General features: G+C 38.8%; 1 protein-coding gene across 7 annotated transcripts in view; it reads right to left on the bottom strand.

Annotated features, from left to right (window-relative positions):
• Positions 1-26945, bottom strand: part of vav2 (vav 2 guanine nucleotide exchange factor) — a 280115-nt gene that overhangs the window by 69635 nt on the left and 183535 nt on the right. For all 7 annotated transcript variants that reach the window (XM_007253942.4, XM_049466143.1, XM_049466144.1 and 4 more), the window contains exon 4: positions 14090-14148. In XM_007253942.4, the coding sequence (XP_007254004.3) occupies positions 14090-14148 (59 nt within the window). The remainder of the gene's footprint in view (positions 1-14089; positions 14149-26945) is intronic.

The raw sequence follows: 26945 nt of genomic DNA, 5'->3' as shown, positions 1-26945 counted from the left end.
CATACATGCCCGATGACCCTACCCCTCACTCACAATCATCATCTACAACAAGGGAGCAATGAGATAAACAGTCACACACAAAGAAAAAAGAAGGGGAAAGAAAGAACGCAAGCAAGAATGAAAGAGAAAAGCATTTTAGAGAGGAAGAAATGCCATTAAAAACCATTAGCTCAGCTCTGGTTCTACACCAATCTAAAGCAAACCAGTGCTAGCACAAACAGAGATGAAACTGCTGTATACGGACATGATAAAAGTTACAGAAAAAACAATATTTTAGCTGAACATTAAGGGCCCTATTTTAGTGATATATATATATATAGTGCAATGGCCAATTGTGGATCGTGTAGCAGAATATGCATTGCGCTGCTCAAAATGCAGAAAAGGCATAAACTAATTATCTTAACTAATCATGGGTTTAAGAGGCAGGTGAGCTCTGACTTTGGCACATTCGTATCTTAACAGCACAATGCTTTGTGCATCTCAGCAGAGGATACTACCCTGCACGTTCATGCTGTGAAGATACACCAGCAGCTCATTTATGGGAAAAGCAAAATACAGACAGAACAGAAAAGCATCGTGTCTACGTCAACTCAAGAGTTCATGGCCTCGCCCACTTTGGCTCGGGACCGCCCACAGACAGAGCTGTAGCTGAGCTGCAGCAGAGCCGACACTGTCATTAGCTAAAGAGTTTACAGCTCTTTTTACACCAGCTAGTTAGCGTTAGCTATCTTGTGTAAGTATACATGTACTTAGGGAGTCGCTCAGCCGCAAGGCATGTTCTCTGCTGCAGTGCTGTTAACCAGTCAGAGCCGACATGTTTGCATGTATGAATATTCATGAGCAAGAGCCAAAATCCTGTCTTTCTGCAGAGACCTCTAATTTAGTGATTTAAAACAGGGCAAAATAGAAACTCTTGTTTCACAAAAAAAACATTTCACATGGCATTCATTCATACTAGAGACCACAACTAGACTAAACTATTTTAAATGAAAAATGAATTAAAAAAATGATGGAATGAGACCTTTAAGTTAAAAGTCGGTTTTGCGCTAGTCAGAGCAAATGGCGCACCTACAGAAACTGACTAAAAATTGATTGTTGTCTAGGTTTATTTCAGTAAGTGGAGCTCTTGTGTTTTCTGCTGCCAAAATAGCAACACACCAGATTTTACCTGAACACACCTCACTTCCAGACCACCACACCAGATCATTAGTGTAGATTTACTCCTAAACTCTGACGCTATTTTAACAGCTTGAGCACAAGGCATAAAATAAGACTGCTGACGGGGTGTGAGATAGCAACAAGCATCATGCCAGACCTTGCACAGAGTGTACAATAGACCCAAAAGTGTTTGGATGAGGCCTAATAGTGGAGATATGTGGAGGTAAATTCTCACATTAATCTTCTCTTCATTTCATTTCATTACTCAACTGCACAGCTGCTGATAGATTTCACAGACACACCTAAAGCACAACTGTGAACATCTGTGAAAATCCAGGATGCTCACAGCACTCGCAGCTAAATATTTGGTGAGTAGTAGCTCATTAGTATGGAGCATATTTCTGCAATATCAGTATTTGGAGAAGGGTGATGCTGGGATGATTATAAAACAATAATCTTATTGTGCAGCTTTGTAGGAAGCCAGAAACCTGACACGACTTTGTGTGTATTGTGTGACACAGTGTGTTTGCATTTGGTTATGTCTGTGTCTGCCTAAACCAGAGGAACTCAATAGGATGACTGTCTAAACTTCACATGATCTACTTCCGTTTACTGAGGCATAACCACAGAGAGAGAGAAAAAAAACAGACACTCAGCTGTGAGCGAAACAGTGAAAACCATTTGTTTCTAGAGGAGTAGGTTGAGAAATATTCTTTAATCATGTTCACAATGCAATATTGTAATAAAAAAAAAAAAAAAATTTAACACCCTTAATACTGGGGCTATCAATGTTAAAGCGTTGACGAAAGCGATTAATTTGGAATCAGTAATATGTTACATATTTTTTAAAGCTGATTAATTCTGTCACCAAGTTTGACCCCAACTTCTGCTGTAATTTGATTTGGCAACGTCAAACACGCAGATATTAGTGGTCCAGTGGTCTAAAGCGCTGCCACTATGAGCAGGAGGTCGCAGGTTCGAATCCCCGCTCATGCAGCTTTGCCATCAAGCTGCCGGCGCTCAGAGGGAGCAAAATTGGCCCTGCTCCCTCTGGGTGGGTAGATGGCGCTCTCTCCCCATATCACTCCTACGGTGATGTCCACAGCACAGGACGTCTGTGAGCTGATGTACCGGAGCCGAGCCGCTGCGCTTTCCTCCGAGCGTTAGCTCTGTGATGCTGCTAGGCAATGCTGCATCAGCAGCAGTTCGAAAAGAAGCGGTGGCTGGCTTCACATGTATCGGAGGAAGCATGTGCTAGTCTTCGCCCTCCTGGTGTGTTGGGGCATTACTAGTGATAGGGGGAGTCCTAATTGGCCGTGTAAATTGGGGAGAAAATTTTCTGTAGAGGTTCTCTGATTTGGTCTTGATCTGACCCAGCTATAAAAAAATATATACTCCTTTTTAATTGAGCTAAACTGCTGATAAGGCACAGTTTAATTTGATATACAAGCCATATAATATACTGCTATGAACAAATGCTGTCTCTGCTGCTCCATGCTGTTTACACACTAAGAGCGCAGTATGTGCAGAGTTTAATGCTTGTGATTAATTGCAGTTAATCACAGAATATTGTTGTGATCTGTAATCTAATCACATTTTATTTTAAATCGATTGACACCCACTAAAGTATTATTCCAATACTTTTTGCCCACGTAATGTAATTTAGTTTATTTGAGCATGCATTAGATTTATATTACTTGTTTATCCACTACAGACCTTCCACCTAGTGGAAATTTCATAAAAACTAAAAAACTCCTGGTCTAAAACATCCAGAGGCTCTTCTGTTAAGAAATGCATCCAGTAGTGGAGAAAAATCATTCAAGCAACTAAAGGCAGGAGGGAAAATAATACAAAGAAGCAGAAACAGAAATCAGCATTGCTCCCATGTTTAATTACGACAACTACACCCTTCATTTTCTCATCAAACAATATGTTATTACGCGGAGGAATGCAGCCTCCAAATGGATTTATAATTGCTGTTGTGCATGAATAAATAATTGCCTTGATGCTGCGGGGTGTGTCAGTCAAATCGAATCATGCGCATATCACAGAACACCACCAAGCGGTCAAATAAGACGCCTGGGCTTTGCTTCACACCGTAAAGAATCACTGATCAAATAAATCTGTGGCTGCTAAAAAAATTCCCCAGCATTTGATAATCATATTTATGAAATCAACAAATAGGGTTCTGTTAATTAGCCTGCTAAGGGCAAAGATAACTTAATTAGGCTTTCCTGGGCAGCCAAAAACGGTTAATGAGGGGATTAAACAGTTTACCTTCATAAATGGCACAGGAACTAAAGCAGCTGCAGGCCACTGGCACTCGTTAGATTCCTTAATGCTGAAACGCTGTAATCTGCTCGACTGCAATCTGACCACAGGAATACCTTATAGAAGAGATGAGGGGTATAACTCATCATAAAATTATATAACATTCATAACAAATTATGACCATAATTGTTTGGTCATATTATTTAATAAATTATTAAATATTAATTTTAAAAAAATGAGGTTAAAAGTATGTTAGTGTGTTGGTATTAGAGGTGTGCCATATTGTATCGTACCCAATAATATTACGTCATATCATATCAACTTGAAAGAGATACATTCTTGCTAGGTTACCTGTACGAGGCGGAGTAATACACGGAGAGCTTCGGTTACAGTGCATTACCGGCTGATAGCGGCACTCATAGAACGCCTCTCAGCCAATCACATTGCAGGGTGGTATAATACAGTTTTTACATGATAAACTGCGCTTCGATGAACATTATTTTAATTGAGTCTCAAACTACTTTTTTCAATGCCTCTTCATCAAGCCCTCCAATATAAACGAACAAAAATGATAATCGTCTATAGTCATTACAGTGTGGGTGTGAACACGCTTTGTCAAATTGTTCCACTTATTTTTGGATGCTGATTTTGGTACCACAGTAAAAGCATGACTAATCTCCCCATTTATTTTTCTCAAATGTTCTTTGTCCTCTGCTAGACAGGAGCGATTAGAGCCAGTCAGTCAGCATCATCATCAGCAGTGAGCCATCTGAACACCTGGGCATGCTGTCATCTACTACAGACACTCTCACACACACGTTTCTAAATAAATAAATAAAATAATAAATAAAATAGACAAAAAACACAGAGCTGTCTCCTGAGTTTTAGACTGCTCGCACTGACAAACTTGATATCATTAGGAATCAACAAGACATGAAAGGCGTTTCCGTCCCACAGCGGTTCCGGCCTCAAATACATCAAACTCAGGCTAGGTTTAATTAGATCTGGCAGCAAATCAGTCTCAATCCAATTTCATTTATATTCAACCAAACTCCAGGCCTGGGTTTTTATCTCCCGGAAACAGATATGTGTGAGCTGTCCGTTCACACGGCAGCTTTTCTGGTGGGCGCTTGCTACACCAAGATGCTTCTGAGGTGGCGCGGCTGTTAGTGTAATGAAGCGAACATAAGCCGTCTGGAAGAGGGAAGAAAAAAAAAATAAATCAGAATGCATGAGCAAAGTGATTCAATTTATAATGGGCTCAGGAAGATTAAAACTCTGTCTGATTACTCACGACTGCTCTGTGAAAAGCTCTGTCGAATGCTCTCTTTGACTCCCGCTCCCAAAAACAGATTAATTAGGTGGCTTGCACGCTCCCTGCGTCAGGCGGGTTGATTGCTCGGTGTGGGCGTCGTCCGTTTGACCTGTTTGTGCTGGTTCTCCACAATACAGGTAATTAGCATCAGCGCAGTTAAAGCGCTGGGGTCAGGGTGTGGGGAAAAGTAATGAATCTGGATAATGAGCGGTCAGCTACACAAAGGTCACCTCGCTGCCCTGAAGGTCCTCTCTAGCTCATCCTCCCTCCCTGCAATCCTTTCTCTCATGCTGGTCAGGCTCTTATTACTTTTTCTCACTGTCTCACTCTCATGTTTGCCTATTACCTCATAAAACCAACAAAATCCCACAATTCTTCAGTTACTTCAGCCTGTGCTGGCTAATAGCCTGTGCTGCCTATTCAAAGAGAGCAAGGCTCATAAGAAAATAGTTTTTTTTTTTTTTGACAAAATACACAGAAAAGATCCCACTTTCAGGCATATGCTAGATGGCTGCTATAGTGTTGCTATGGATGGTCAAACCAGTGTTGTTAGGTGGCTACTATGGTATTTCTATGTGGCTGATATGATAATGCTAAGAGGTTGTTAACGTATGCAAAGGTCTAATTGATTGCTATGGTATTATAGGTGGCTGCTATGTTTTTACAGGTAGTTGATATAGTGTTTTTGGTGGTTGCTATGCTGCTGTTGCTAAGTGGCTACTAGGTGGCTGTATTGGTATCCCCATTCCTCATAGTTCGGTGATATTTTGTTTTTTTGCTATGGAGTTGTATACTGGATGCTAGAAATTGCTATAGTGTTTTAACAGAAGTTGCTCTAGTTGTTTTGTGGTTGCTATGGTATTCCAGGTGGTTGCTATGCTGATGCTAGATGGATTTCTCTAATATTTAATCTAATATAAGCTCTAAGGTGCTTGCAATAGGTTGCTTGCAATAGTGTTGCTTAGTGGTTGCTAGGGTGTTCATAGGGGGTTGTTGTAGCAGGTCAAGTGGTTGCATTGTGTTGATATGTGACTGCTTTGGTACGCTCATGTGATTGGTTGTTTAAATTGCATTTGTATGAAAAATTAGCAACTTTTGCAACCCATTAATTTCTACTAAAATCCCTAAAAATATCTCCTTCTACGAGAAGACAGCAACATTTTAAGGCACACACAGATAACGTCTTTTAAACTGTCAGATTTACTGATATGAACAAATTGCAAACCATTAAACTAAAGAAGATTTAAGTAGCACTTTTTTAATGGCAGGGTCAAAGGTTATTTTTGAAGGGTTGCTGACTATAACACTTGATTTTTTTATTTATTAAAAACTATAGCAAGCTGCAACATTTTGCTTGCTTAGGTGCATTATAGGCAGGTGTATGTGCCTTAAAACACCATGCAATATCTAAAGAAAAGTGTGAAATAAGTTACAATAATTCATTGTTAATCCATAAATAAGCTAAATGAAAGATTATTAGAAAAATAAAACAGCCCATATGCCCCTCTGTCTTATGAGATACTGTCCAGAACAGTATCTGTGCTCACTCACATGATTTAATAGTTTTTTTCCTTTAGTCGCTTATAAACTCAAACGTTTTTTTTCTGGTATTTTCTGGCATTTTATATTTTCTATACAAACTAAACATTTTATCAGATCATAATCTTAGAATCAATAATCAACATCAACCTGAGGAAAGGGCATCACAAAAACATGAAGGTAAAAGTGATCTTTCAATAAGAAGCTTCTTTATTAAGCAAGGAACAATGAGATAGAGTCACTTGATAAAACTATTTCAAACCACATTCAGAACTAAAAACATCAAGAAATGTTCTAGAAATAATCTTGCGTGTGAAGTGCTATCTGATTTATGCAGCAGTGTAAGCCTTAGGCTCTATCAGAGCTCATCTCCATCTATGGCCCTCACCAGCTCTTGGAGATAAAGTGCTTTTACTGGCGTGTCCATCACAGCCTGAATCTATAGCGTTCTGACAGCAGCCTGAGCCCCCATCAGATATCTACTGGGAAGGGAGACAAAGCTCCTGTCAAGACCACGCATTACTGGTGAGGACCGTCTGACGCCCGAGACCTGACCAGGACTTTACTGACCTCAGTTTTCTTATCCAACATGAACAGAAAGATATACTGAAATCTTTTCAGCACGCGCTGCTTTGTGCTTGATCTCGGTCTGATTATGCTGCCGCGTGTAAGGTCCATATTTTTTAGCCTAGGAATGCAGGAAGTGTAGAATTTCTGGGTTAGCAAACACAGCCTCTGCAGTTAATCAAACATGAAACACAATATTTCAGCAGATTTTAATGCGCCTTTACTTTGTTATTATAATTAATAAGGTTTTAGAAGGCCAATAGAAATTCACAGCTTGCACACTGTGGCAGCACACAAAAAGATTTTCAGATCTTGTACTTGTGCAAATTTCGCTCACTGATCGTTGCAGGAGGTCACTAGATAAAATATTCTTGGCATATTATTGGTTCGTCTCGCTGCACAGCTTGTTTAAAGGGGTGATGTATGGGTTTAGAGGTGGGGCAAGAGGGAAAGCTGATTGGCTGAGCTGTAGAAGCAGCAGTGTGCCTCTGATAGCGGTGAGACAGATGACTGGACATCAGCAGGGGTTGGAATTATTGATTGACTGATCTGCATATTGTGATGTGTCTGTGTACCAAAGTACATGAAAACATCATTCTCACCTATAACACAGTTGAACCTAAGAGGGTTCTAAAGCAGCAGAGGCAGAAATGACCACTATAAAAGCCTTTTTTTAAAGTTATAAAATGTTAATTAAAATGTTAAGCAATAGTGGTATGTTTTATTTCTTCAAATTAACACATTTCAGCTATTAATGGAAAAATATGGATTAGGGTTTAGTGGCTCTTTAAGGCCTACATACATATTTATTCATGTATACATATTTATACATATATTCATGTAAATGATCTGTAAGGGCTATTCCAAAAGCTTTGTGTGTCTTCAGGAACTCCATTGTGGGTTTTAGGGCATGTTTTGAATCTGTACGTGCACTATATATATGGATAAAAGTATTGGGACACCTACACCCAAAGGTGCTTTAACGATATTCCATTCTAAACCATAGTATTATCATATGGCTTGTCTAGATATTGTGCAACATACTGCAAACTATTAATTTTGTAATGACATTGCAGGTAAAATTTCCCTTTTATGACTTAATTCCATTTGAGATAGTATTATTGCAAGTAATGCTGCACAGTAGAATTGTGCACCTCATGGGCAAATGGGATTCATAAGGGGAACCTTTCTCATTTTGACCTCCACAGTTCCCCTGAATAAGCCTCTTTTCACCTTCAATTGCCTTGTAGGTACACGTTACTTTAATAATAATATATCCAAACAATTGAGTTTATTAGAGATTACTAAATAGAGGTTTAGCACATATAGAATTTATAAAGCCTGGAGATTTAAATCAACAGAAAATGTCTAGATACAGCTGGTGGTTTAATGTTTGTTTAGTTTAGAGCTTTACTCTTGTAATTATTGATTTTATAAACTCTAAAGAGCATCCTGTGTGACTCCACAAAACACATTTACAGTAACTTTTAATCAAATAATGTAACAGCACTCAGCACTGAGATAAATAAAGGTTTAAAAAATGAATTTGTAAAAAAAATAACCAAGAACCCCCAATATTGCATATATGACTGTATGGGCCACCAGTTATAAACCTCTCAGAGTACCGGCGCTGATCTGTGAACAGCTTTTCACTTTCATGTGCTAATGGCCACAATTATGGGCAGGTGACAGTTGATTCTACATGAGTAGTTTTATTTTCACCCATGGATGAAACAGCAGATGAAGGTGTTGCATGCATAATATATTCCAGTTGGAGTGCACGCAGGCCTGGCATGCAAATACAGCAACCTGCACAAGCACACAATGTGAATGTATGTGTGTAAATGTGAGGCATTTTGTGAGTGTGCAGCTGAGCATGTGTAATGTTACAGCCTGGTGAGACAGAGTGAGAGAATGAATGAGCAACGGTGGTGAAACAGCATGTAGAGGAAAAAAAAAGGGGAGTGAAAGAACATCCAGACACTTTCATATCTGGTGCCTTCTAGGCCTGTGTACAGGCAAGAAACATACGATTAAATGCGTAGCACAATACAATGGTTATAATTTAATATACTGCGACAAATATACTGCAACCAGGACCACTGATTATCCTTGCAGAGACTCAAGAGAACTCCAGATAAACATCCAACTAAGCTTCTTTAATATATTTACTATTATATATATATATATATATATATATATACGTATATATATATATACATATATATATATATATATATATATATATATATATATATATATATATATATACGTATATATATATATACGTATATATATATATATACGTATATATATATATATATATATATATATATATATATATATATATATATATATATATATATACGTATATATATATATATACGTATATATATATATACATATATATATATATATATATATATATATATATACGTATATATATATATATATACGTATATATATACGTATATATATATATATATATATACGTATATATATATATACGTATATATATATATATATATATACGTATATATATATATATATATATATATATATATATATATATATATATATAGTATATATTCTACTAAAATACATTAATTTTCAATGGGCATATATGCAGCTGAAACAGGGACTCTGTGGGCGTGGCCTAAGCTTTTGTTCCTAATGGCTTTATTTTTCCCCCTTACATTACTTTTACTTTTACACTTTAAGTAGTTTTGAAACCAGTACTTTTTTAAATACTTTTTACTTGTTGCTACTTTAACTTCTACATAACTATTTTTTTACACCTTAGTATTTATACTTCTACCTACAGAGTAATGAATGTCAATACATTTTACATTTTTTGCAAGATACTTTTTTTTTCCAAATTAAATTTTATTAAACTGTCGTACTATAAGAAAACTTCACTTTTTATTCAATCAGAACATTGGGATCTGAAGGCAGTTAACAACATTGCTATTTATTGGGTGTACTGTGGGCCACTGAATATCTAAATTCAGTGAACAATTCATCTGATTTAAAATCAAAAAGCAATGATTTACCTAATCAACATGATATAGACTCAATTAGGAGAGATTTGGAGGTGTTTTAGCACTGTGGGGTTCAAAAAATAGGTATTTTATTTATGCTGAAATAAGGATCTGAATTAAATCTCATAACTAACTCTCAGTGTTCATTCCTTCCCTTTTCTTCTCTTTTCTTTTCTCTCTCTTTTCACTCACATTCAAAGCCATCAAAACTACCCTTAGATATTTTAAAAACATAAAAACTATTAATTAATTACACTACACTATTCATTTTGTCTTCCTTCCAAAAATGTAGTACCATACAAAAAAACAGCATTTAATTGTTTTATTCATGATATCAATCATCTGTAAACTCAATATATTATTCTTATTTTCTCAAAACCACAGCTGGGATACAGGAAACACACAGAGCTTCAGTACACAATAAGGAAACTCATCCATCCACTCACAGTGGAACCACAACTAGGTGGTGTGTGGGTGACAGTATAATTAGTCTGCACTCGCTTCCAATAACAGTGGTTGTTTTCATTAAATAGGGCGTGTCCTCAAAAAGCTGTTTTTAGAGATACAGCACAAAGAAAATAGGCTGTGGTGTACCTCACATCACCCCACTCCAATCTAATCAGCTCTTCACACTGCAGTGAGCGTCGAGAGCGCTGCACACAGGAAGTGAGGGTGGTCACGGCTGAACAGATGCATCCCCACGCCGGCACTGAAATGTTACTGTGAGCCCTCATCAGAGCCCTGATCAATACACTTAATCAATTAACAAGCCTGGGAATGTTGATGCACAGCTCTGTGAGCCGTGAGGAGAGAGACCCAGGTTCTCGTGTCAAAGGTCAGGAGGGTAAGGTCTTTATTCTGCAGGGATTTCACTGTGTGCTGAATCATGGAAAGCTTGGACATGATGTCTAATTCACTATTATTAAAATTCAAAAAGAAGTTAACTATGAACACTGTCTTTTCTTACCACACAGTGTACATTCTATTAATATCAACTACATGGGGCCCTATATTAGCAATCTATAGGTGATCTGTCAACCGCACATCATTCAGCATGATTTAGGGTTTGTCGGTGTGTCTTTGCTATCATAACAACAGGAAAAGTGCATCTTGTACAGCTTGAAACGCACAACAGGTATGTACTAATTATCTTAAATAAAGAGATAAATAAATAAAAGTGTGTTCTGGGCGTAACTTGAAATAAACCAATCTGCATCTCACTTGTCATTTCTTTTAAGAGTCAGGTGCACTTTTACTTTGGCGGATTGCTATTTTAGGTGTGCAGCTACCTGGATGTGTTCAGAAGGGTATAAAGCCCCCTAGGTACTGAGCAGTGGATCTTTATTCTCTGAAATAATGGGCTGTTATTATTATTATTTTATTATTAAAAACAATAAATGTGCTAGTGAGTTTCCTAAAACTTCTATAACATATTTTTACTCACTAAAGACTTCAATGTACTTTTTTAAGGTCTCATTCCATTGTTTTTTCATTCATTTTAAAATGCCTAGTTGTGGTCTCTAGTATGAATGAATGAAAAAAAGTGCTCAGGTGTTTCTGTTTAGCCATCCTTTAGTTCACCAAATGAGATGTCTTTGAAGAAATGCAAACATATCGCCTCTGATTGGCTAACAGCACTGCAGCAGAGAACGCCTACCTGCCTGATCAACTCATATTTCTGAGGATTTTCTTTTACTAGCTACTGCAGACAATGGAGGCTAAAAAAAGTTTCATATGCAGGATCATATACAACTCAGAGAGCCTTATAGTATTATACAAAGAATGGCTGCATTATATTGAAAAAAACTGACATTGTGATATTTTGTTGTTCATAATAGGCCTTTATAATCCTCAAATATCACTGTCATTGGCTAAAAAATCAGGTTCTAGAAATGCTGAACAACCAGAAGGACATGTCTTGAACTTGAAAGAAGAACACAGCAACTTTTAGTGCCACAAATAAAACCTGAGGCTCATGCCAGGCCACAGCTTCCATAACCACTGTGAGCGTTGGAGCCGTGCACCGGAACACACTGGCCGCCCTTAGATACACCATGCAGAGAGAAGCCACAAGGCTGCCTTTCTTCAGCCTCGCTCACATTGAGGGAAATTATGAGAAGTCCCTGAACTGGACTGTGCTCCTAGCGCTCTTTAAACGCTCGCAGGGAACATTCGGCAGGGTAAATTTGACTTGCATTAGTCACAGAGGCAGCATTTCCCTGCCAGGCTCTGTCCACAGATCTTTCCTATTATTCCATCAAGCCAACATTTACAGCGCCCATGTTTAGGCTTTCCTTCACGAAACCCCAGAATAACGCGCTCGTTTTCACGACCGAGCCCTGCCTTACACTCGGAAGGTGTAGTGATTGGGTCCTGATTGCTGATAAATAAACATGGAGCAGTTTGGCTGGTGAGAATAGGAGGTAATTTGGGCATCTCTCTCGCTGCTGTAGAGCGCTGGGTTAATGGTAACACCCCGTCTCCGTGCCTCTTTTCCCCTCTGGCTGTGGGCCTAATGGGCCGCTCCATCAGCTCATTACCCTGCCGGATAAAAGGCTTTATTTGTGGAGCTGGGGCGCTGTGTCTCGTGCGAGGAGTCGAGCCTGGGCACATAAAGACACACAAACTGAGCCCACAGTGGCCTGTAAAGCAGAGGAGGGAGACAGTGGTACCTCAGGGGCTTATTGCCCCATTGCACAGCAGGCGATGGCCCACAGCTTGCACCCACATGCTACTGTCGAAGCCAGATGCGCCCTGCTCTTGAAGCCCACATGAGGGTGGACATTAACATTATGATGCATAAACTATTTTCATGATGAATGACAATTAATTATCATCATGTTTTGAGGGGTTTGAAAAGATGCTTTACTAGATGAAATGCCGCATAAACAGCATTTCTTTTCGTATTTCAGCATTCACAATAACATAAAAAAAATTACAATAGGAAAGAAATGGCAAAAAAACTAATTTATAATAATTGGTTGGTGTAGTGCAGACTAGGACTTGGTTGCTTGGTCAGACAAGTACAATATTCCAAACCTGTACGGATCATTTGGTGTGACTCTTAACTTTACATTCTTCTACCTGTGTAACATGATTCAAATAAATAAGGATAAGAGCAGCTGTCAAATGCCATAATATGTTGGGCTATGGGAGGTCGCTGGTTTGAATCCCAGTCATGCAGCTTGCCATCAGCTGCCGGAGCTCTGAGAGAGCACAATTGGTCTTGCTCTCTCTGGGTGGGTAAAGTAGATTGCGCTCTTTCCCTTCATCACTCCTAGGGTGATGTGGATCAGCACAAGGCTGCGTCTGTGAGCTGATGTATCAGAACCGAGTCGCTGCGCTTTTCTCCGAACATTAGCGCTGTGATGCTACTCGGTAATGCTGCATCAGCAACAGTTTGAAAAGAGGCGGAGTCTGACTTCACATGTGTCGGAGGAGGCTTGTGCTAGTCCTTACTCTCCTGGTGTTACTCTCTACAATTGGCAGACACCATTACTCTACTTTAAAAGGAACTGATTAAGGCTACTTTTAAATGTATTTTTATTAGTTTTAACCAGATATGGCACGAATTATATTTCTGGGGAGAAAAATCACACCACTATTTGATAGAGATTGTCTTTTTTTTTTTTTAATAATCTGATTATTTGAATTAATACGGCTTTATCACGATGGCCCTAACACAAGTTCTACATATCGTTGCCCAAAGGCAACAAATAAAAAACATGCTTACAACAAGAATGTAATTTCATACACTTATTTACATATTCTTGCGCATATACATATTTTTATTTATGACCCACTTGTATGCATCATTGTATTGGATGCAGATGTGCTTTGCAACATTATATTAAAAATATAATAAATACATGAATACCTACAAAAATAAGGAATGGGTGTATTAACCAAAAGATGATTTGTTACCTAAGGTCAACCTCATGCCATAGAGGGTTAAAGAGGTGTCTAGTCTGTCTGTAAGTTATACATGTGTATATCGGCATCGGCATTGTCATCGGCAGATATGTACATGTGTAATATAAATTCCTCCCACATCTGTGCATCCTTAAACATCATACAACCCCACATCTCTCAGCTCAGATGGTGAAGAAGATGAAGAAGATGTGACTTTAGCCTGGGATCAAATCTCAAAGCTAAAGCAAAAGCCAAAGCCAGAGTCAGCTCCAGTAAAGCCAATTACCTGATGCCTTTGATCTGAGCGATGCTGTTGTGGGAGATTCTGGACAGGGCGGAGATCACCTGTGAAAACATGAGAGAATCTCAGGTTAGCAGGACTCTCAAACACACACACAGACATATTTCACACAGGAGACATGGGTGCAATGTTCAGAATAAAGAAAACCATCTCAGCTTTTGTTTATTTCAGCAGGCGGCGCACAGCTTGCCTGCTGACACTGAGAACGGCAGTGTGTTGCGATGACGGCAGGTGACATGTGGCTCTAAGCGCTCCTGCGAAGTCGGCGGAGTGAGCAGCTTCTCGCAGATCTGCTTCTACTCCCTCTGCTTGTGACACACTTTCTCCCTCTGTGCCTTATTTCTCACTCTCTTCCTCCGCAGAACCCCCCGAGTGCATTAGCGGTGGGTAACAGGGTTAAACGCATGCAGTATTTATAACTGATTTAATGCCAGTCATGAGTCACATGTGAGTGGGCTTATTGGTGGCCGCTCTGGGGGCCTCCAGATGGTGCGCTAGAGGGCCCTGGGAGCGTAACACAGGAAATACGACCCAAACACACACTGATTATATACACCAAACACTGGAGATGCTTTTGTCTTGCCTCATTACACACTTATAAGAGTGTTTTAAGCCTTCTTCACCTGCTGCCAGGGCGACACCAGCTGTTGGTCAGCAATAGACTTTCTATGTATGTGTGTATATTTGCATGTGTGTGTGTGTGTGTGTACGCTGGTACTCTTTGGGCCTATTTAAGCAGGTGTGCACAGTCTCAGTGTAGCTATATACACACTCAGTGCTCCTCTCTGCCATGAAGGTGACTCCACAAATGAGACTGAGCTCTAGTGAAGGCGATCCAGAGGGTGTCTCTGAGATTAGACATCATCAACATCATTATCATCATCATCAGTATCATCAGTATCATCATCAGTATCATTTCACACAGATTAGATCCTCACAAGCTCACCCTGAATGTTTCTAGTAGCTCTAGTATCTCAGAATCAACGATAATGTTCTGAAACTGACACGCACCATAAGTGGCACTCCACTGATTGCCTGTGCACATCTGCTCCCTAAACTGACATGCCAAAAGTTCTGGGACAGCAGTGTATAAACTGACAATGAAGAAGTGTTACCTCAGGAGATGGCTTAGAAAAACACCCAGAACTTTATATGTTGTGTGGTGCTATGTTGTGAGTGAGGCTAAACACAGGCCAGTGTTCTCATGGCAAGGCAACTTGAATTATCGGAGCAGTGGGTGTTAACGATTGGCTAGAATTTTCCATGCAAACATTCACACCCACAATCAATGCTGAAGACCCCACACATATCCCACAGCTCAATGCTAAATTCAATAGCTTCAATGTGCCTTATTTACTCTGCACCCATGTTGTAAGGAAAGTGAGGCTGGGTCAGCTAGATTGGCTGAGTAATATTAATATGGCTAGCAGTGGCTAGCTAGCGCAGTAATATACATCTTTAACTGAAAAGGAGATCTCCAGTGTTTTTTAAATCCATTCAAGGTGAGGTACTTGTTGTTTCGTAAAGAAGGGAAGGGAAGGGAAGGGAAGGGAAGAGAAGAGAAGTTATGATGCAAAAAGTTTAATGAGCAACTGTGAAGAAATAAAAAAGAGAAGACAAAAAAATTAACAGAAAAACAGAAAAGAAGACTGGAGAATAGTGGGGAACTGAATAAATGCATGGAGAAGTACAGAAAAGAGATGCATGGAGAAAAGAAGAAAATAAATTTTTCTAAAATAAAAAAGTCAGAGAAAAGAAGAAATAAGTGAAGAACACTGAAGAGGAAAAGAGAAGACTGGAAAATATAAGAGATAAGAAAAAAGTGTGTAGAAAACTGAATTCATGAAGAAACAACTGGAGAAACTGGAGGTATGGGATATTTGGGGAAATAACGGATGGTTTGACCTTTATAAGAATTCTTTTTTTGAAGAAGAAGAAGTGCATTAGGAATTGCAGCAGTGAGGCGGCATTGCCTTCACCCAGTGGTCTAATGCTACTTGTCTCTCAATTTACAATTTACACTATTAATAACCCACTTGATGCCTACCTGATGAACCAGAACCAGAACCATGCATATTATGTACATTATATTATACCCCAACCGTCTTGGGATCCATGCAGCCCTGTTTAAAACAGTCTCTTCATCCACCAGCAGCTATAGGGTATAAATATTAATAGAGTTTAGTGTGAGGACTGCCTGAGGTATACATCACATACACCAAAGCACATTCCCCTCTGCTTCTCTCTGTTCTCTTCACTGTGGCTACTATTCCTCTTCCTCCAACATCATCACTCTCATCACACTCCTTTTTTTTCCCATTCTCTCGTTCCTCAGGTCAGGTCAAATCCTCTCTCTGTTTCTTCACTATTGATTTTGCTCTCATCTCGGTTCCGCTCCCCGAGGAGCAGCCAGTCACGGCCGGAAGGGAACGCTCGGCCTCCATCACCTCTCACACAAACGCCAGATCAAACGCAGTGGCAATATTTGGCGGGAGAGAGGACAGATTACATTCAGCAGCTCCTCCAGAGCCCGGGTTCCTCTCTGAACAATACAGCAGCAGACGACAGACGGAGTGAGGGACGGAGACAGAGTGTGTCTGAGAGAGAGAAAGAGAGAAAAAGAGAGAAAGGGATAGAAAGAAAGAAAAACAGACGGAACGGTCTGTTCTCTCATTCTCTCTGCGTTCAGCCACTGTGAACAGGTTGCCGGCAGCAGCTGAGATTCATGGATCAGCTGTGAAACACAGAACTGAGTGTTTACAAACACACACAACCCAGAGTCCAGACCAGCAGAAACACATGTGACTCCAGACACAGCTGGACACCTGAAACTGAGAGGAGAGAGGAACCTGAGTAAAAGAAGAGAAGAGAGGAGAGGAGAGACAGAATAACTGATAACAGGAGAAGAGAGAGGGACAGATAAGACACATATATATATAATAGAACAGAAAATCACACAGAAAGACACAAGAAGACAGGATAAGAATTTTTTTAAATAAATGAAAAAGGAGACAGAACATAGAAGAAGAAAAGATTAGAAAAAAAAGATGTTATGAAAAAAGTTGAATAAAGAATTTTGGAGTAGAGACAAATGAAGTAAAATGGAATGGAATTGACAGAATAATAGAAGAGAAAAGAAGACTAACAGAAGAAGAAAAGAGAACAGACTGGATACATGTAGAGAAGAAAATTGGAGAATAGAAAAGAATGGAAAGAAACAGAAAGGAGATGAGTGAAGCACACCAAAGAGGAAAAAAAGAGTGCAGAAGAGAAAAGAAGAAAACAAGAAGACAAGAAGAGATAAGAAAGTGTGAAGAAGAGTGGAGTTGTAAAAAAACAACTGGAGAAGAGAAGAGAAGAGGTTATGATGTGAAATGTTTAATGAAGAATTTGAGAAAATGAGAATGGAGAAGAGACAAATGGAATAAAGAAAAACAAAAGAAGAAAGGAGGAAGGAATTCCATTAAATTTAGTAGAGAAGAAATGAGTGAAGGACACTTAAGAGAAAAAGAAAAGACCTCAGAAGAGAAAAGAAGAAAACACCAAAAAGAAAGGAGAGATAAGAAAAAGAGTGAAGAAGAGTGAAGTCGTAAAGAAAAACAGAGAAAAAAGAATAGAAGAGATGGAACAAATGGAATAAAAAAAACTAGAAAAACTTCTGTTAGAAAAACTAACAGAAGAAGAGAAAAGAAGACGGAAGAACAGTAGAGAAGAGAAGAATGGATGAAAAAGAACAGAAAAGAGATAGAAGCGGAAGTGAGGAAATTCTATAAGTTGGAAAAGAGAAGAAATGAGTAAAGAACACTGAAAGGAAAAAGAGAAGACTGGAAATTATAAGAAGAAATAGTAAAATAAAAAAGTATGAAGACGACTGGAGTCATAAAAATCGACTGAAGAAACAAAGAGAAATTGAGGTTTGGAGAAAAATAGACAAAAGAAGAGAAGAGAAGAGAAGGACAGAAGAACAGTGAAGGGCAAGGGCATGCAGTGATATGTTCTTTATGCAGAACACACAGGACCTTCTCACCATGACTGCACACAACACGGGCACCGTGCCAGGCATTCATTGTGGCACTTTAATTACTGAAATATACAGCGGGGAATAACTCGCCACACGCGGGGCTCAGCGTATGATACTCCGCTAAGCCGGGCGCTGCGGCCCGCACAATAATATTCATGCAATAGCATTCAATTACGCTCTCCGACACCTACAAATTAAAGCGCTGCAGAGGCTCAAACTGAGCGGGACGAGAGAGCAGCAGAGGCATGAGATATTAATGAGCTTTAAATGAGAGTTTGTGCCAGGAAGCCTCAGTTCAGCTGGTGACAGAGACCACAGTGTTGCGAGATGTGAGAACAGATGGTTGTGTGGAGAGTAAAGTCCCTTACTTCATCAATAATGGAGCCGAGATGGTCCAACAACCAGCATGGAGATTATCCTAGCTATCTACATGAAATCTGACAATAAAAACCCTTAAACCCTGTTTGTACAGTAGGTACTAGAGGTGGGCGATATTATGACCCTAAAATAATATCATGATATTTCATGGTATAAAAAAATGTTTCAAGAATACACTACTGCTACAAAATGAAAATTGCATTTAATATAATATAATATAATATAATATGGAACACCCCTAACGGATATATTAAAAAATACCAGAATTTTATCAGATTTGTAACAGAATCAGTCAATGATCCAGAATTATAAGTCATGATACTACTAATAATACTGCACTCCAAATATCTCCATATATCCAGGATTAAAGTAAAATAAATGATACTCGACAGATATAATCTATAGTCTCTAGTAGATATATAATGGGAAATGAGAACAGTGTGATTTTTTCTTTTGTTAAAAACAGTAAAAAAAAAAAAAAAATATATATATATATATATATATATATATATATATTTATATATATTTCACGATATTTAAAAATATTGGTGATATAATTGCATACAATACAATATGGCACACCCCTAGTAGGTACAGTCAGAATAAAACTACTGTTAGAATCTACTACAGCTTAATTTACCCTAAAATAGAACCCTGCGGGATGCCACAAAATCTTCCTAACAAAATATACAGGCTAAATTAAACTAGTTACAGTTAAATAATTATCCAAGACTTTAAGGAGTCAACTAAACAAATTTCTGAGACAAATAGACATGCGAAGAACAACATACCGTCCTCATTCTACAGGAAACAACAGAGACATGTGCAACACTTTTTGCATCCACTCTGCATCCGTAAGCAAGCCTCTAAGAGCCTTACAGTTTCTGGGCAGTGCAAGAATTCAGCAATGAATGGCACTGAAGCCAAATCCATTCCAAACACAGGAAGTCCTGGCAGCACTGGGATTACCGAGGATTTTAGAAAACGGAAAAGCCCCAGGAAGCAACGTGGACTTTCCCCAAGTGTAGACTGACCAGAGACAGGCTGCAGGATGGACACACAGGAGATAAACCATGCCTATAGGAACTATCTTATCCAGCAATCAAATTATGACAAGGGATGTCCCAATCCGATCTGGGCCCAGTTTCCCAAAGCATCTTAGTGTTAAGATTATCTCAACTGGTAGAGAAAGAGAGACTTCAATATGATGCTTCTTCGACTATTTAAGAATCATCCTTTTGCCAAGATGCTTTCAGGAAATCCATCTCTGAATCATTACTGTCAGAAGCAATCTCGACATATTCTAATGAATCTGTATCAGCTACATTAATCTCAATCGAATGATGGATTGCAGAGAGATGTACAGACTCAGATTTCCTTACAGTGATGGTGGAGAGGAAGATGTAGGGCAGGGGTGTCCAAACTTTTTTTGTTGGGGGCCAGAAGGAGAAATATATTTGAAGTCATGGGCCACAGACTCTGTAATAAAACAACTAATGAAATATACCACTTTAAATAATACTTTTTTCCTGATTATTTCATTTACACACCATTTTACTTGACTTACTATCTTTATCTTTGACAGTGTTGTGTAAATTACGATTTTTCAAATTGATGTTTAATTTCATGATGTCTCTTAATATTAAACTCCTTAATTACGGCAACTTTTAGACTCTTTGGCCCGTTTTTCTGCGCTAGAAATGCGCACCCTCTCCGCTTTTAGACTCTTTGCCCCGTTTTTCTGTGCTAGAAATGCGCACTCTCTCCGCTTTTAGACTCTTTGCCCCGTTTTTCTGTGCTAGAAATGCACACTCTCTCCGCTTTTAGACTCTTTGCCCCGTTTTTCTGTGGTAGAAATGCGCACTCTCTCCGCTTTTAGACTCTTTGGCCTGGTTTTCCTGTTTTTTTTTTTTTTACTTTTGACTGGTAGTGTATACCTGACCTTTGAAAGCTACATGCAGGTCACTTGAGACAGGAATAAAAAAGTAGCACTTGCAATGCACTACTGAAAAAAGGTAGTAAAAAGGAGGTAAAAAAAAACTATTCATAATAATTAATAATAATCAATAATTAAAGAATAATCAATTCTGTAAAAAAAAAAAAATATGACAGAAAATTATATAATATTGTGTGCATTGCAATATTTTGAGCAAAACTGTGCTCTTACTAGGGGTGGGCAATATTATATCGTATACAATATATCGTGACACAGAAATATGATGTCATGTGATATTAAAAATCCATATCGTGATAATAGGGATGTTCTGTCTATTATTTACTGTAAAGCTTTAAGCGTATTTATTGTATAATTGTTTTAGTTTGCCATTTATATGCATGCACTAAATATTCTGCAATATTTTTTGCTGCATTATATTATTTTATGCTATATTATTTATTTTGCCACATTATGATTATACTGTTATACTCTTCTACTATGTTCCTGAAATTAATTAATTATTTTTCTGTTTTCCTATATCGCCAAGTATATCGTTATCGCAAAAATACCCTGAAATATTGTGATATTATTTTAGAGCCATATCGCCCACCCCTAGCTCTTACCCTGCTAATTGAACCCTCACACTCTGCTCTTACTGCTGCAATAATGTGCAATTAATGAAGATTAAGATTGAACACCAGGCTGCTCCAATTTAGCCATGAAACCCCCCACACTAAAATGATGACAGATGTTTCAGTTTCATTGTCCAACCCCTGTATATTATTACAGTTACTATCTGCAGTAGAATGTAGTCGACCAGCATTATAACCCCCTCCTCTGATGCCCACCACCGCCATCCACACGGTTCTGATCAAACCAGACAAATCTCACACGAGCATCTCACTTCTGTCCAGATCCGCTGGGGTTTCACACCAGATCTGATCTCCACAACAGCGCTCCCTCGAGTGTGCCCACCAGAGCAGCGGGGGTCTTCTCTGATCAATAGTGAAACAGACCCAGAAAAGTGGCAGTAATGGGTCAATGAGATGCGGAGGTGTTTCCAGGGGTCAGTGGAGGGAAGAGCCGTACATCCTCCCTGATAAGAGGGTCAGGGCTGAAGAGGTGGGGGGAGGGAGGAAACACACATGCTGTAAATGACCTAGCTTATATACACACACAGAGAGCAATAAACAAGGGCACACACACACATACACACACACACACACACTACAGCAGGGAGGGGGAAGAAGGGGAGTGTGGCACATGATATGTACGTCTGAAGTAAAGAAAGCCTTCAAACTCCATTCTTTGCAATGCAAGGTGCGTCGTGATGCTTGTTGCTATCTTACACCCCATCAACAGTCTATTTTTACGCCATGCACCCACGTTATTAAAATAGCATCAGAGTTTAGGAATAAATCTACACTGATGGTCTGGTGTGGTGGTCAGAAGTCAGGTGTGTTCTGGTAAATTTCTGTTCGTGTTTCTATCTTGGTGGCAGGAAATACAGGTGTGCCACTGACTGATTAAAACCCTGACAACAGTCAACAGTCCAATCCTTAGACAATCTCAGACATGAAGGAGCGCAGTGGACGTTGCGTGCGCTCAGGGAACATACACTCAAATCCAGCTTTTAACTCAATAATAAGCAAAATAAAGAATGGATTATATCAATGTCATAAACCCATAGCAGCATATTTATAAAATCGGAGTAAAATTAAAATTAAGTAACAGTAAAAACAATGTGATCGAAAGAGCAGAACACTGATATAAACAGAAAAACTACATAAGACGCTGTCTGGAGCTAATCTTATACTCATTAAGAAAATATAAAAAAATTGATTCAGTAATGTGAAGCTCAGGTCACTCTCAGCTTGTGCTCCCTCTCTCTCTCTCTCTCTCTCTCTCTCTCTATCTCTCTCTCTCTCTCTCTCTCTCTCTCTCTCTCTCACTCAACTCATTCTGTAATGCTGCTGATTGTCTGCCCACCACCCACAGAACGCAGTGTTAAACCCTGTATCTCCAGGCGAGAGTTCAGGCGGAGGTCAGTAACAAGATTGCCTGATGCCATTTACAGATCGGGATAAAAGGATGACAAACAGAAGGCCACCTTTCCCTTCATACCCAACCCCACCCCACCCTTCCTCCCTCTTCTCCAGCTCTGAGGGTCAAACAAAGGAGGAGACGAGTAGGTGACCCATTGAGGAAGTCAAAAGCCTTTTGTCCAGCAATTTAATCATGACATCATATTTACAGTACTGCTCAAAAGTTGGGATCCCACATAAATTGTCTTGTTTTCAATGGAAACACACTTAAGATTACGAAATAAAGCAAATAAACATTGTCAGAGTAAGAAATTAATAATTTAATAAAATAAATTTAATAAAAATTATAACTGTGTACTTCAAATTTTGCCTTCATCAATAAAGCCACAGCCTGGCAGACTCTAGACATTCTAGCAGTCAACTTTTGGAGGTAATCTGATGTGATTTCACCCCATGCTTCCTGTAGCATTATGTAGTATTATGTTTTTATTAATGAGGATTGGCTATGATGACTATGGCAATTACGTCAATAATTAATACCATCTTATTATTAAAAATGCATGGCTTTTAAACACATCTAAATGAATGTGAATCTAAATCTGAATGTAAAACATACTAGTGCACAGTGTAGACACTGATGTTTGGATTTTCATTGGCTGTAAGCCTTAATCAACAACAATAAAATAAATAACCATTTAAAATAATACTTCTATATAATATATGAGTTTCACATTTTGAACTGAATTACTGAAACAAATCAACATTTCAATGATATTCTAATTTTTTGATATGCACTCTAATCCAATTGATTTTCAAGATTACACATCTATTTCAGGGTAATACAGTTACATTTCTGCCATTCAAAAAAAGCATAATTGTTGTTTAAAGGGGTGTAGTTTGTATTTTGAAATGCCAACACACTTCCATTCTTAATAACCAACTTAAAAAAATATCTATCTATATATATATATATATATATATATATATATATATATATATATATACTTCTTTGTGTAATGCTTAAGTGTTCCTATCTTCAAGTTGAAATGTCAAACACATGTTAGAACAAAACATATGGCAAACGTTTCTACATAAACACTTGAAGCAAACAAAGCTCACTGTGTGTGGCCTTCTAAAACGTGGGACCACAACCAGACAAGTGAGCAAATAAGGGCACAGTTTCACTGGAAAATCATTATACCACCCGACTTCAAGCAGTGGTCTCTTGTGGCTTCGCCCAGAGCACTGACGGTAGCAAAAGAAAATGTGTTTGCATAAACCACAGGCACTCCAAAACTGCCTGCTCGTCTCCTACCTGAACCACTGCTGACATTAGATTTCAGGCAGTCGAGATGTTCATGCACAAGCTGCCACAAAGCAGCAATATTGTGCAATGAAATGTTTAACATACCTATTATGCTCTCTGCCGGCAACAGCAATAAGCCACAATGCGTGCAGCGCTCCGGGGAAGGAAGAGATAAAAACAAGCCTTTCAAGAAATTAAAGTGCTCTAATGCCAGTATAAAGCTGGCCTCCTCTAAATGTCATGTTATTTGTCTTTAGCTGTTTTAGTGAGTGATGCTTTCGGCAGCAGGAGGTGGTTCACTTGGAACCGTTCTCTATCCAAAAAAAAAAACATCTATAAAGAGGCTGGACAAAAACACCCCAGGCAATATATAGATATAGCAGCATTAAGGAGTTTACAGCCTTTTGTCTTCTAAGCAGCTTCGATCCACAGTGAAACGCTCTAATACACGTTTTGAACCGTTTCCTTTGGGAGGCTGGAAGAGCTCCAGCGTTCAATCCACTGGTTTCTTCCCAATAAATCTTTTCCTTGACTAGAACTGGAAGAATAAATTGAACTGGTTCTTTGGAAACATTCTATAATTCTGTAATTCTATAAAACAGCTTTAAAATAAAATTTATTTAAAAATAAAATGCATTTACGCTTTTGAACCCCCAATATTACATAAACAACATCTAAATGCTACAGTAACTGATTACAGTGTTTTTTGTGAGAAGAAACAAATTAGGATCACTTAAGTTTCTGAATCTGTTTCTCTGATTTTTTTATTTATAGGTATAATGTATGTTTGAGTAAAATGAACATTGTTGTTTTATTCTATAAACTACAGACAACATTTCTACCAAATTACAAATAAAAATATTTTTATTCAGAGCATTTATTTGAAAATGAGAAATGGCTGAAATAACAAAAAAGATGAAGAGCTTTCAGACCTCAAATAATGCAAAGAGAACAAGTTCATATTCATAGAGTTTTAAGAGTTGAGAAATCAATATTTGGCAGAATAGCTTTTTAATCTCAGTTTTCAAGCATCTTGGCATCATGTTTTCCTCCACCAGTCTTACACACTGCTTTTGGATAACTTTACGCTGCTTTACTCCTGGTGCAAAAATTCAAGCAGTTCAGTTTAGTTTGATGATCAGCTTGTGATCATCCATCTTCCTCTTGATTATATTCCAGAGGTTTGTTTTCAATTTGATAAAATCAAAAGAAACTCATCATTTTTAGTTGGTCTCTTATTTTTTTCCAGAGCTGCTTTATATATAATATTTATTTTAGTTTCACAAAGTGAAATGGTGCTATACAGCAGCTAGAGTCTAAATGAGATTAACGCTGTATTGTTCATGTTAGCAATAAGGCTAGGCTGCCCAAAACTGCCTCAGTCACTTAAGTCATAAAGAGTGATTAAAGAGTGTAACAGAAACAAGGCCTCCACTAACAGTGGAAATTAGAGGTGCGTTTTGCCAAGCGTTCCCTGCCTGCCGCCGAGCGCCGTGAGCAGCAGACGCTGTTGTGTCAGCTGCGCATATTTGTTTACAGAGCTGCTAATTTGACGGAGCCGCTTGAGTAAATTGAGCCCACAAAACCGGCGCTGGAGTCGACTGCAGACACGGCGGCAAAACAGCCACACCCACAAACCAGAGGGAGCTGTTTACAGGACTGTAGACAAGCGTCAGGGAAATTTATTCTAAATACTAAAGAAGTAAACTGATGATAAAGAAATAGAAACAGCACCACAGAAGCTTGTCATGATAACTTGTTAAAAAAATCTTGTTTAGACGATATATCGTCCCAAAAATACTTGGTAATCAATACTAATTAAGTCACTCTAAGGTGATGCTCATTGCTATTTTACACCCAGTCAACAGTCTATTTTCACGCCTTGCCACCTCGCCATTAAAATAGCGTCAGAGTTTAGGAATAAATCTACACTGATGGTCTGGTGGTGGTCTGGAAGTGAAGTGTGTTCAGGTAAATTTCAGGTGTGTTTCTATTTTGGCGGCAGAAAACACAGGAGCTCCACTGACTGATTAAAACCCTGACAACAGTCAACTGTTAAACCATTAAATACACACAGGAAAAATCCAACTTTTATCTCAACAATGAAACAAAATAACATTACTGGTTCCTTAAACAAGCTCTTGGTGTACCTTTAAAGCGTGAACGTGCAGGTCAGTATCCTCTACTGAGGTGCAAAAAAAAACATAAAACCACGCCAAAGAGCTCACCTGCATCTTAAAGGGAATGACAACTGACACACTGATTGGTTTATTCAACATTACACCCAAAATTAACCACACCCATGATTTATTAAGATAATTAGTTAATGTCTTTTGCACGTTTTGAGCCGCACAAGGCCACTATGGATCACTAAAATAGCATGGGACAGCTTGGGAGTGTCCACATTTGAAATTGAAGTTGTGAGGTGGTATCTTGTGTGTGAGGCTAAACACTGGCCAACGTGTTCATGGCAAGGCAAAGTGAATTATTAAAAAAAAGTTGGAGCTATAGGTCTGATAGTGGTGTCAAATGGATGGGATATTACATTTCTGAAGTTGTGCAGGCATCTAACTTCCCTCGTTCCATGTGTCATGTGTGTAGGAGGAGGAATAAGAGATAAAAGGCTAATATTACCACCCACAGTGGACAGCAGATGAAGGCATCTGTCTGGAATTGTGTCTACAAACAGATTTCAAGAGATTGACCCTGCCAGAATCCCATCCGTAATTAATGCAGGAATCCTCACACTCACTATAGGGTTCTTCAGCTTTCATTAGAGTGCAAAAGTCATAGGACACAATACTTGTGCCTGTTCCCTGACTTTTGGCACGTCTGTGTATCGTATAATAAGTATAATAACGTAATTATTGTGACAGGAGTGTGTGCACGCTTCTTTAAAAGATAAGTGTGCCTCTTTGGCAGGAAGCAGGGCTGCTAACAGACCAACTCACGGGTGATGGAAGGGGGTCCTGACAGTGTCTGAGAGAATCCAAGAACTTAAGAGGATTATGTGACAATGATACAGTATGAGCTCTGTTGCATTCCCTCCCTCTCTCTCTCTCTCTATTTCTCTCTCTGTGTTCTCGGTCTCTGCTCTGTCTGACGGTCTGATTGTCTGACAGCAGGGCGGAGGCTGCTTTTGAGAAGCTGTCTGC

Source organism: Astyanax mexicanus, chromosome 17 (genome assembly GCF_023375975.1).
Source record: "Astyanax mexicanus isolate ESR-SI-001 chromosome 17, AstMex3_surface, whole genome shotgun sequence".
NCBI lineage: Eukaryota > Metazoa > Chordata > Actinopteri > Characiformes > Acestrorhamphidae > Astyanax > Astyanax mexicanus.
Note: the sequence above shows the minus strand (reverse complement) of the source record. Positions and strands in the feature narration are given on the sequence as shown.